Below are 13423 nucleotides of genomic sequence, written 5' to 3'. Positions count from 1 at the left end.
GAAGTTCCAAGAGAGGGGAAGTTCCAAGAGGGCGTCTGGCCCCTCAGAGACCCCTTATCAGGGGGCTTCAAGGTGGGCTGAAACAAGACTTGGGTCAATGGGGTCGCAGACATCTGATGCTTCAGGGTAGGGTTACAGGTGTGGGATGAACCATGCATTTTGGGGGTTATATAGAACAGTCCATTTGACTTTTGGAACTATCTGTAGGTAGGTAAGGTTACGTTACTATCTGTAATTGTCCAACCAGTAGGGGGGATTGTTTTCATCCTGGTTGTACTATTGTGAATCTTTTGCCAAGCAATTGTATTTATTCATCCTTCCCAACATCACACGCTGGGTATTTCTGTTTTGAGGTACAGTTTTGATGACTACTGGAAGCAGTAATGCTACATATCCTAGAAATAAAATCAGAATGCTGACTACCGTATTTTTCATAAATTGTTCTTAACAAAGTAAAAATATTTATTTTCAGCCTTGACTAACAGAAAAAGTGTGGTCTTCTGTTGCTCTGTATTTTGCCAAATAATTTAAAGGTGTGATTGTTTCACTTGTTGGGAGATCATTACTAAATTATAACCAATTAATTTATTTGCAGAGCTGCTTGAAAGAAAATAAAAATGTTGATATGTTGTCTATTCTATTTCTTTATTATCATTTTGCAGTAGTTTGCCTGCTTCATTGGAGCCAGAAAGCATTGGTCTTGGCAGTGTCAGCAGCAGTCAGGACTCCCTGCACAAAGCTCCCAAGAAGAAAGGAATCAAGTCTTCAATAGGACGATTGTTCGGTAAAAAAGAGAAGGCTCGACTTGGACAGCTCAGTAAGGAATTAGTGGTAACAAGCTAAGGTCACCATTTCACTGCCATTTTTCCATTTTTTAATTCTGCTTTTTTTTCAGTTTCCAATTGGTTCACGTTTCTGTTTTGTCTGGCACAACTTTCCCATTAAATGTAATTGTTGTCAGCAGTTATATTTGTCATGAGTTTGCCATGACTGTTATGTAAATGAAAGGAGAGTTTGGGCACAATTTACTGGAGTCATCTTCTTCACTGAATCTGGTGCTTCAATGGCTGTTGAATTAGGGTAGCAATGATAACACTGTTCTTGAATAACCACATAAAGAAGAGGTGAGAAGTTAATTAGCAATAAATGTCTATAAGTGGTGTACCTATGTGATACAGAAAGTCCTTGCAACCAAGTGTAGCTGCTTTTCAGATTTCAGTGTGTCAGTAGATGCCCTCTAGTGCCTGTAGCTGAATGTCCTCTTTTACAATTACGCTGCTCACAAGCAGTGCTTAGCTTTATTCCTACTTCTGTCCTTTTCCCATGCCAAAACTATTTCATTCTACTTCATTCATGGCAAAAATTTTCCTCTGCCTATTTCTATAGGATGTGTCTATATGGACACATACCAACGCAAGTATCAAGTTGTAATAAATGTGTCAATAAAATTGAAATACTGTCTCTTTCCTAGTCATCCACATGTCACATAATACAAATTTGTGAGGCACTAAATTTTACTGCTATAGTGACCATGTCACACTTGTAAAAATAATTTTAAGACCTTGCAGTAAACATTAAGCAGCAAGCATAAGCCTGAAATTGCAATGTGTCCTTATCAGAACTAACAAACCCATTGCTAATATAGTACAGAATAAAAAAAAAAAAAAATAGTACTAAGGTCAAAGTATCAGAGTATAATTGAAAAAATGAGTATTCTTTATTTATACGCCAACCTTTCTCCTCTCTGCCTGTGAAAACCATGTGCTCTTGAAAAAAAACTACCTAATTTCTAATTGCAATCTGAATTCCCCCTTTTTTCACTATGAAAAAAATAAAATTGATTTATTTAATCTTTCAAATGAGAATCTATACATGAGTTTTTCAAATACACCTGTATGCCACCATCTGCAATGATGACTAATTTTATAACTAGACTACAACTAAAGTTAGACTTCATTAATTCGCATTTACATTCCATAAAACCAATTCTATTGATACTGATGGTTTATGCATAATAATCTACGATTTCTCAGTAAGTCAGGAACATAGAGAACCAAGATGCAATAAATGTGTTGGTCTTCCCTGCGAGTCTTTGGAATGTGTACAAAAGTGAAATAACAGCTTCAAAGACTATCTCAGGAGCAATGAAATTTGGCAATAGATTGATTTCCTAATTCCTACTGTGATTAATAATACATACAAAGACTTTTATAAAGTCTATTTGCAATTTCCCATACTAGGTTATGAAATTGCTATAAGATACTAGTGGTTTGCAATTATATGAACTTTTTGTGACTTCCATTCTTTAATTGAAGAGTAAAATTTCAATATAACGCACATTTTAATTAAGGAAACTAGGTTTACTAGCATGTATAAAATGAACAATAAGACTGTTACTTAATCAAAACGCAGGAGCAAAATATTTTTAAGAAATTAAAAAGACATTAAGCAGATGAATTACAGGTAATTTTTCTCATCTTAATTTTTAAAGTCTAAAAAGAAAAGCATTTATTGAGTCGTCATTTCCATTCAATAGCAATATCATAGAATTGTTGAATATCCTGAGTTGCAAGGGACAATGAAATCTAAAAATAGTACTTCACTCAGTTTCACAACAGATGTATTATCTGTGCAGCTGCATAATTAGGTATTTAATTTTAAGGTATTACATTACAGAAGTTTACATAGCAATTCCTATTACTAGAGCACTGCAAAATATTTGTATGGCTTTCATAACCTAAAATTATATTGCAAAATCAATAAAAATGTAATTTCTTTCCTTGCTTAAATTATGCACTCTAATACAGACATATGCTTCTTACCTTTTTTAATACAGAAAATACCTTTTCCTCAAAAGTATATATTTATATACTCTTAAATAAGAAACAATATTGAAGCCTCCAGACTTGTATTACTAAGAACAAGAGAGCCATGCTATTCCACAAAATGTTTCCTTGCTCAGTGTTCTTTGCAAAACCTTGCAAAAAAAAATAAATTTCTTTTCAACTCTTAAACTTTACAGAATTTTGTTCTTTTATTATTTGGTAATTTTACCTTCTCTGCTAAACCATTAGCTTTATTGTGCCAAACCAAATTCATGCCTTAGGAGATCTTTCTTAGAATTGAGATTCAAGATTTCTAGATTCTTCACGTTTTGTCTAAGTTTTTGAGAAAGAAAAAGGAATGCTACATGGAGCACAAGTGCACTTTCTTTCCTTCTTTCCTTCTTTTTTTCCTTCCTTCTTTTCCAGTCTTCTCTCCTGACAAGCACCACATTAAGACACATTTGTATTCTTCTCATGTTACTTTTTAAATACGCTAGACCTTAAAACAATCAGTACATTCCAGGCATTTTTAGAATTGCCGAAGCAAGCTGATGTGCATGGCAAATGGAAAGGTCAGCTTGTTAGGAAACGTTTATTGTGGCTACATCCAATATGAAGTGTACCAGACATATTCGAAGGCCAGATATATTTGGAGAATGGAGAAATGCATTATGCCCAAACTACTCTCCAACCCGCAATAAATCCTCACTGCACTCATCCCATCTCTATCTGACATACTGAGAGCTGCTCTCTCAAGAAAGGTATGGAATGTTAATAATTTGCTGAATGAAAAATGTAATCCAGAGGCAGCAAGAAGCATGAAATGAGATTCTGTAAGACTTTGACAGGCAGATGACATTAAAAAAAAGTATACATTCATATTCTCTACATTTGTGAGATGCATTTGCATCATTCTCTTTGTGAGACTTGCTGAAGTATTGTCCTCTTCTACTAAAGTAAAAATATGTCTAGACAAACAGGAGTGTTAAAACAGCACCTGCTTTAAAAGAACAGCTTAAACCTAAGCTTTTCTAAATTTTTGTCCTACACATGATGCAGTATTAGCTTTTGTTCTCGCTTGATTGAGGTGCATGTAAATCTAACTTGTAAAGGCTGTGACATTCTTTCACTACATAACATTTATGAATTATGTTTTATTAAAATCAACATATCAGGACAGAAATATTTTAATTTACTTTGTGCTTTTTTATTATGCCAGTGTCCACTATATAATTGTTCACTATCCATTTGCTGTGAAATAAGAAATTGCTATGTTCAAACAGAGTCAAGCATCAACATTTTCCCACACTATTATCTTCTTTCTTGTGCCAGTTACACACCTTCTGAACTGGAGCACAGGAGGGAGGCAGCCTCCAAAGGAGTGCTGCAGTCTGTGCACATACAAGTGGGAGGGAGAGGATTGTGTGAAGCCGGAGCCAGGAGACTGTACTGAGCTCCATCTGCAGGTCCCCTCTTCTTGAATCAGGGCAGTGATAAAAAAGTCAGATCATTTTCCATTTCTGCACTAGGGAAGTCATGTCAGTAGCCATGTGGATCGTACCAGTCATGCCCTTAGTTTATAAAATTCTTTTATTTTGGTCCGCATGTCCTTGCTGACTGCAAGCTTTCTTTGTCATTTTGTGTAGGTTATTCAAGTTCCCATGACTTTGACAGGATTTAGGTGCCTACAAGACACACCAGGGAGATGTAGGAGGCTTTTTACTTCTCTGGCAGATTCTTTCTGTCATCTCTGGGAGTTTTCAGGGATAATGAAATCTAAGACCCTGTATGAAAGCAAAATGAAGATTTTAGCACTACTGCACATTAGGTGATGCTGCATTATGGCAATAGTAGAGAGACAGTTTAGGAAAATGCAATTTCGTTTGTACATTTCTCAACTAAGACTAAAACATAGTGAGAGCATTGCTTACTTAGCACCATGGGACTGAGCCCTAGGAGGCAAAGCAAAATAGGCAAAGGAGATAAGGGTGCTCGTGTAATACATTTCTGCCAAACACAAGGAAGAGAAAACTTTTTTTCCCTCTACTACTCTTTCCCATGTAGTAAATGCTTGTCAGAATTTACTTATGCAGGTGATAGATGTTCTTCACAAACACCAAATGTCACAGCTTAAGGAAGCAAATACAAATGATGGTGGGGGGGAGGGGACTTGAAGGGTTAAGGAGGGGAACAACTGAAGACAGAGAAGGAAAAATATGGTTGGGGTTTTCTTTGTTTTATTTTCCAGGAGGTTACATGGAAACAGAGGCAGCAGCTCAGGAATCTCTGGGATTAGGCAAACTTGGAACGCAAGCAGAAAAGGACAGAAGACTAAAGAAAAAGTGAGTACTGTTTTTATGTGACTTTTTGGCTGAAGCTTGATTCAAATATGAGGAATTTTATTGTTTTACTCAAATGTGGAATGAGAAGCAAGACCATCTATTACAGCATTTTGGTAGTGATGTTTCTTTGCAGTTTGAAAGTATTTAAAGCTGCATATAAAATATAGGGGGAAATATTCAGAGTCTGTACAATATTATTTCATTTGTGAAAGAACATAGGTTTATGAGAGACATTTTTCCATTTCACATTGTCATTAATCCTGTGCATTTTGTCTCCAGTGCAATTCTGAAAAAATATATATATATATTTGGTGAGGCACTATGTAGATTTTCTTTTTCAAAAGGGTGAAAAATCTCTTTTGTATTATCAAGTGAACAGTATTACTTCTGTTTCTAGATGTCAAAGGTTCCCCATAAACCCTAGCAGCTTCAGGGTTTTTTGCCTGTCAGCAAATGCAGACAAAAAGCAACCTAGCTTTTCATTTGCATCAATTATACAATAATTTAAGGTTGTCTTTCATGCACCTCCTTGTAAAAACAGTACACTGAGTCATAGCAGCTGCCAGGAGCTATGAAGACCTAATAAAATAAGACTGCAAACACAAAAGAAACCTCTTGGCAGCATTGCACTTCCAGTGTAATTAGAGGGTGTCAGAGAAAAATGGTACTTAAAACTGACTTTGCAAATTCACTTTCTAAACAAACAGATTTATTTTCATCCATAATCATTAACTTTAATGCTATTATTTGGATTCTAAAAGCCTCATTTTTAAAAATTTCTGGGTTTTCGGGTTTGTTTCGCTCTTTTAAGATTCCTTGTCTGAGTTTCAAGAGAATTTTCAGTTCTAATCCAAAGAATCTAGGGATAATGTTTGAGCTTCTCTTTACATTTTTATGTTGAATATTTTTAATCACTACTTTCCTGTCAAGTGCTTGATGAAATATAACTTTAAATGTACACATCCGTGTAATGTACAAATGCAAACATTCTGTTTAAATCAGCCTCAATTTAGCAATTAGAGAAGCAGTCACTGTGCTAGCTGGAAAAGAAGAAACGGATTTAAATTCAATTAAGAAACTCAAAATAGCATTCACAGGGATGTTGCAGTTGATGAGTCTTGTCCCTGTATTTCTTATCTATACATAATCAGTAATTTTTGAAATATATGGATGTAGATTATGTTACCATGGGTTTTTTTTTTACTAAATCTAGAAGGCATCTTTGAGGCCACCGTTACCATTCATAAAGAATATAATATTATTTTCAGCAGCCCTTTGTTTTTCAAGTCCAAATGTACCTTCCAGTTCTGAGGGCTGAATGTATCACAGTATTGAAACAATTTTGAAGGGACAAATGTGTTAATTTTTTTCACTTTCTTATGTGTTAGTTTGTTAAACTGGGTAAGATATCATAAGACTTGGCACAGACAACTACAAACATGACATGACAATTTCATCTCTAGATTGCCTACCAACTTTTGGGTCTGTAAATAAGGGGTGTGCAGATAATATGTTATTAAATTTCTGTCCAATCCCACACAATCCCATGCTTTCTGCTTTTCAAGTCTTTACCTTTTTTCTCCTGTGTCTGTCTGTCCTTGGTTCTTTATGGATTAGATGTAATCAAAGTGTCATCTGCTGGAAGGAAAGGAATCTTTCCTTTGTGACTATGACTATTCTATTGGTCTGAACTGTATATTATTTATCCAAAGTATATGTTATATAACTATCTCATGAAGAAATTTAATTTTTCCCCTGTGCCTTTTAGGGTTACCTGTCTTCATAGTTTCTCACTTCAGAATGCTTGGAACTGCAGGAAGGCTAACATACATTATTGCTAGTTATGTATATATGTATGTATATGTTACATTGTTTTAGAGGAACCATAAAGAAAAATGTAGCCTATTGTGTTAGAGATATACAGGGGATTCTGCTGAATTATGGTAGTCATTAGGGTGCCAAGCTGTCAATAGAGTGTAAGAGAATTAACAGCTCCTTGTAAGAAATGCAGTCACAGCATCACAATGGGTCAGGTTGGAAGGGACCACCATGGATCATCTGGTCCAGCCTCCCTGCACAAGCAGGGTCATCCCAGAGCACATGGTACAGGATTGTGTCCAGATAGGTCTTGAATATCAGTCATTTATTTGCATGTCTCACCTTAGAAAATATTAAATTGAGAAGTTCAGAAAGTAATTTAAATGAAAACTTTGTTGCAGTGGGTTACATTCCTTTGTACCGATTCTTAACAATGCCTAATTCCTTCTGGAAGTGGCCTTGCCATACACATAGTAGGTGCAAGATTACTGAACTGTGTAGTGCAGATGAGGATACTATGCTATGTAACATTAATGGTGGTGGGAATGTGTAGGAAGTCTTTCTAAGACATAATAAGAGAAGTCTGAGAGTAATTTCCTAGCTCATGATGTAGCAGTAAGATCTATGGCAGTGTGATTTAAGTCCCAGTGGTTGATTCCTCCTTTACTGCTAAACAAAACCACTCTACAAACCCTGCAGAGACAGTGAGCACAGTCACTGGAACACAGAGCAGAGCCCCTTGTAAGCATTTCTAACTGACTTGGGTTAGGACATAAAAGCCCAAGAGAGCCAAACCCACAACAGGATAAGTAAAGTATAGGCTAAAGCTGGGAAGTACTAATTCGTATTGCATTTCAGGTCTGAGACAGCTTTATTATGCTGGCTTTGTCACTTCCTTTAAAAAAATCAAAGCAGACAAAACCAAAAGCAACCTCCAAACAAAGCCCTGCAACAAAACACCTCAACAATACTAAACACCTTGTAACAGTGATTCCAGAGCCAATTCTCTTTTCTATAAAACAAGTATAATACCATATACTGAAATGGTGTTGTCTTTGAGAATGCAAGTCAGGTGAGGTGGCTTTCAGCCCTGTTAACAGCTCAACAAACAGTTCACTGGTGGTTCTGCTGCAGGAAAACAAGGATTCTCCCCTTGCTGTGAAACAGAAGTCAGGCTCATCAGTGTGATCAACATATGAGTACTGTACTAGTAGTAATGATCTTCACCCACCGCTGTTATTTGCTTTGATTTAGTTTGGATCCAAGTCATTATAATAGGACAGATTCACATTAAAATTATGTCCATATCTCTTAACTGAGAAATGCTTTAAATGCTAACTTTTTAATTTTGCATTTTTGAATGTATTTAATTTAATTAACACCTCCTTGTAAGAAATGCAGTCACAGCATCACAGAATGGGTCAGGTTGGAAGGGACCGCTGTGAATCTAGCCTCCCTACTCAAGCAGGGTCATCCCAGATGATGCCTGCTTAATCCCAGAAGGATGCCCCTACCCCAGGGACAAAGATGCAGGACATTTCAAATTGCCAGATACTGCAGCAGCAGGTTCTAATGGTCTGCCAGGTGTCCTGAGTACCTGCTCCCTCAAGCAAGTGTTGCATTGACTCTGGACCCCACAGAGTTAGGAACACACTGCACCATGCTATAGTGCTTTAGTCCCATTTGTTTGCATGGAATCAGGTACTGAATAATTCATTTCACCCTGAAAAGTTTAATGAGAGAGTGTGGTAATTTTGGAGACCAGTTCTCTCTCTGGTGATTATAGTATCATTAACCTAAATTTCAAGGTTTCCCTGCTTCTTGTTTAGAAGATCCTATTTAGATGTAAAACTTCTCTCAGTTTCAATTGACTGCTTAGACATCATTAAAATGTAATTAACAGTTTGTCTCAATGATATGCTAGACATTTATAAACCTCCAACAAGGGTCTCTATTCATCCAAAATTTGGTTATTACAGTAGATTTATTAGGAACAAGCCTTACTCCAAAAGCATAAAAGAGAAATTAAAGAAGCTGTGTAGAATTTTTAAATTATACACAGCATCTCTTACAAGCTGAAAAGATGAATTTAAGTTGCCTGACACATCTATAGATGTTTACTCTCGACATTAAATAAATGACAATTCTAGTTAATACTGAGACGTTTTAGGTCTTCCTATTTATAAATTGAGCATGCTGTTCTAGGAAACAAAAGGTGAGGGTAAGGGGTATTTAAAATGCTTAAAGTGTTATTCATTGTTTTGTGAAATTAAGTGATCTTCAGGTGTATATGTGTTTAATTTTTATAATTTTAATTAGATTTTGTATTTCACTTCACTTGTTCTATATAAAATGTGGTATTTTGTATATAGAGTCTTCTGCCTTTTGCCTGAACTTTCAGAGGCTGTTTGGCTAAAGAACCCTTGTTGAAGAAAACTCAGGGTTTAGGAATAGAACTATTAGTGGCACAAATACTGTCTGTTACAGCTACATTCAATTGAACCCCCTCAAAGATTTAAATAGTTTGCACTCCTCTAAACCATACCTTTTGATTAAGGTAAACTCTCCAGGAGATGTAAATGAAGAAAAGACCTTTTAGTACTTTTTTCCCTAATGATTAACCAGTCTCCCTCTGGAAAACACCTAATTTCCAGTTCTGAATTTTGTAGTTGACTCCAGCTACCATTCTCTGTGGCTGTGTATAGACTATCTCATGTGTTCATGACGTCATCCTTTGTGGGTATTGTGCAAACTGTGCGCAATGACTTGGCCTTGGCATTCACGCAGGGTTGTCATGATAGCCCTTGTCAGGACCCAGCATAGGAAGTTCAGGTTGGTCCAGTTTCTATTGCAACATATGAAGGTTCCTGAAAGGTTCAGGTAAAGTCATAGTGTCCTCTGGAATGGGAGAAGTTGATCAGTGTATGTCCCACAAGACAATTCATACATCAAAAAGTGAGTAGATAACACTGTGGCTAAACTGAATTGCATTCTCCTTAAAAATGCATGTTTCCACTGACCTCATCTACCTCATCTAACAAACTAAGGCAGTTAAGAGAAGCTGTATAAATCTTTTACTGTCTTTTTCACTAAAATGCCATACATTGAGCCCTTTATGAACATATTCTTTAACAATTAACTCAGCCAAACTTGAAATATTAGCAACAAATAGAGTTGTGTTTGCTTCCCTTTTTGCTATAAATATCTGAGTGAGCATCGTTTTCTAATTATCCACAGTTCTGCTCAGGAATTATGTCAAATTGCCCTCGCCTAAAAGCTTCACTGGTGGCAAATACAGCTCTAAAGAGTCTTGCTTTGTCCAGTGCACTATGGCTCCAAAGGCCAGGAACCCTTCTCAAATGTAATGTTTGATTTCATCTGCAACAATATGCAGAGTAGCAGCAAATAAGTGTCCCTGAAGAAATAGAAGATATATACATATCATATGTTGCATGAAAGTGTGTAATAATTAAACATAGTCACTGATATTTCACAGGATGTGCTGATTGTATCCTCTCTAAGGCATCAACATAAGGCAATGTTTGAGAGGCATTTAAGCTCTCTGTAGTCCTGGATTGCCACTCAGAGGTTTGACCTTGTGGATGCTGCTCGTACTGTGGGAAATTGGCTTGTACCCATCCTTTCTGCAGCAATCCCAAAGATAATTTATTTTATAATTGTATATTTAGTACAAATTATTACAAAATTCCCTGAAAAAGAATTCACATTCAAGCCAGCCATTCTGGATCATGATGGCAGAAACTGAGTCTAGAAGCTGATAAATCCCCCAATTATTTATATGAGGCAAGGGCAGAACTTTAGCCTCACTTTTTTCTTCAGTTTTGTTTAATTTGACTTTGGACAAGGATCTTTTAATTCTGTATTTCCAAAACAAGCTTAAGATGTGAGGTTTATGTTTTCCAAGGAAAATCAAAGTCAACCATTCTTTCCCAAGAACCTGTTTTGTGGGGGGATTTACTCCACAGCATCTACAGGTCTTTGCCAGATAGAGTTTCCTGGCTTCGAGTGTGTTGCAGAAGAGCGTTGTTGTGCCAGGACATGTACATGTGCTTACATACATGAAAAAACCCTTGTAAAATCAAGACCTAAGCAATTCTCGTATGTGAAAAATAAATTCTTAGTATTCATAGCCTTATAATTAACTTTGCAGAGAGAATTTCAATGCTGTTAAGTCTCAGCTGATTACTGTGATGTACATGTTAAATATCAGGAACATCATGTGAGCAGTAGAGCATGCTGGATTAGTTCTCTTTCTGCTTAGGGGGAAAAAGAATGATTAATGTTGGTAAGTTCACTTGATAAACAGACTTTCATTTTTTAATGGGCAAATCCAAGTTTTAGATCTCTGTCAACAAGCAACTTGAAAAAATATTTAGGCAGACTATTTTGTGGAATACTGTGGACTATTTTGTTTGAAACACTGCTGTTATCATGTAATTGCTTTTGAATCCACATGATGCCCCTTTAATTAGGTTAATTAATTAGGTTTCATGTGTGCAAGTGCAATTAGAATTTGATGTAGTGTATTTGTGACTACAAATAATTTCGGTCCTCTGCAGTATGCAAATAGCTGTTTCTAATGATTTTTAAATTGCACACATTTTAGAAAATTAATCCAATTGGATTAATTAGGTTGTTTTTCTGTGTATCCACCTAATGTTCCTATATACTTAATTCTTATTAAGCACCATTGTATCCTAAACATATGCAATTTATTTTTCGATGTAGCTCTTGAAAATACAATGTTTTTTCATCCCCAATCTTTTATTTTCTGAATCTTCAGGAAAATTCAAGTTTTGCATTTAATTTTGTTCCTTCCTATCTTATCTATGAAAAACTCACAGATGTTGTTAGTAGCTTTTAGACTGACCGTTGGTTTTTCCTCCCTTTCTAGCAAAATGTGTTTCTGTTTCCCCACTCTGGTGAAGGAAGGGTGTCGGAATCTGTGGGTATTGGTGATTCCGAGATTGTAGAAAGTCTCTGTCTTTCAGCCCCGTTGCCAAAGAAGAAGTCATAATTCGTCTGTGCTGTTTTCAACGTTGTTTATTTTTGCTTATCTATAACAAGTTCTGCTGCCCTGCCGCAGGTCTGTCCTGCAGGGCAGCGTGTGGGGCTCTGCCCCTCAGTGGGATGTTACAAACATTATATACCAGAAATTACGTGTGCTATATTTACAATAATGTGCCAATATCTATCATCTACGTTAAACAGTGTGTCCCTAGCCTAAACCAATAGAAAAATGCCAAAACTACAGTGAAACATGGAGGGCATGAAGAAGGAGAAAAAGGACAAGACACACCCAATTTCCTCCATCTTGTCCCCTCTGAACCCCTAATCTAGAATCCTAAAATTTTACTTTTGCACCCGTGCCACACTTAATTACTACTCATATCAAGCACTCAGAGCTTGTAATTCATCCTGTAAGATTGAAAACTCTATTCCATGGACAGAGATCAGAGACAGTGTCTCTCGGGGCTCTGTACAGGGGGGTTCCTGACCCCCTGCCAGGGTCCCAGGCCCTCCAGGGCAGCCAGAGGGAAGCCCTGGATTCCCACAGAAGGGGAGGTGTTCGGTGTTCTGATATGCAGTTTAGGATTGTTTGCTGTATGCAGTGTGATTTTCTTTTGGGTGGAACAGTGTCTAGTCTTGGAGACACATAAAGATGAACTTTATTTCTAAACTTAATTCCTTTAGCAAATATTTTAACTGGAACACTTTCAAATCATTAGTCAAAGCTTTTGCAATATTAAACATGTGTCTTGTTCTTACATTAATACTTGGAGCATTTTTAGCATTACAAATGTAAAGATAAATGGGTATTTATTTTGCAGAGGATTATTAAACCTTACTTAGATTATTCTGATGATGGAAAAAATTAAACAATATTTTTTTCTATATCTTACTCATATTTTAAAAATATTTCATTTTTTTAAATAACACTTTTTTACAAAATAGTATTTTTTTCTCCTTTGCCATGTTCTTAAAATTCTCTTCCTCATAAAAGATAAGAATATTTGTATCAGAAAATTGGAAATTTTTAATCAAACATAAACCCCCCAAGGCTCTAGTCCCTATCTTATCTACATGTCTAAGTCTAGCCATTGCAATTTGGGACTTCTGGATAAATATAAGCTTATACCCTGAAGCATGCAGCTGGCTTTCTTAACAAGTCTTTCCAGCAGATGTAAATATCCTATCAGATTAGAATTAGGATTTAAAGGAAGAATGGGTAAAACACAACAGAGTAAAAAAATTCTATATAACTCTTATTTTAATATATGTCTAAGGAAAATATAATAAAATGGTGATAAATTTGTTGTCTTATGACAAAAAAATCCTTAAACCATAAAAATACCCTAAAGGTAAAATCTGGAATTAAAAATCCATTTTTCCCTGCTGTATTTTATTATTCTCTGA

General features: G+C 36.0%; 1 protein-coding gene across 14 annotated transcripts in view; it reads left to right on the top strand.

The window, feature by feature from the left end:
- PPFIA2 (PTPRF interacting protein alpha 2) overlaps positions 1-13423 on the top strand; it is a 279612-nt gene that overhangs the window by 240873 nt on the left and 25316 nt on the right. For all 14 annotated transcript variants that reach the window (XM_012569038.5, XM_072923120.1, XM_072923123.1 and 11 more), the window contains 2 exons: positions 663-817; positions 5074-5167. In XM_012569038.5, the coding sequence (XP_012424492.1) occupies positions 663-817; positions 5074-5167 (249 nt within the window). The remainder of the gene's footprint in view (positions 1-662; positions 818-5073; positions 5168-13423) is intronic.

Source organism: Taeniopygia guttata, chromosome 1A, assembly GCF_048771995.1.
Source record: "Taeniopygia guttata chromosome 1A, bTaeGut7.mat, whole genome shotgun sequence".
Taxonomy (NCBI): Eukaryota; Metazoa; Chordata; class Aves; order Passeriformes; family Estrildidae; genus Taeniopygia; species Taeniopygia guttata.
The sequence above is the reverse complement of the archived record's forward strand: the minus strand, read 5'-3'. Positions and strand labels throughout refer to the sequence as shown.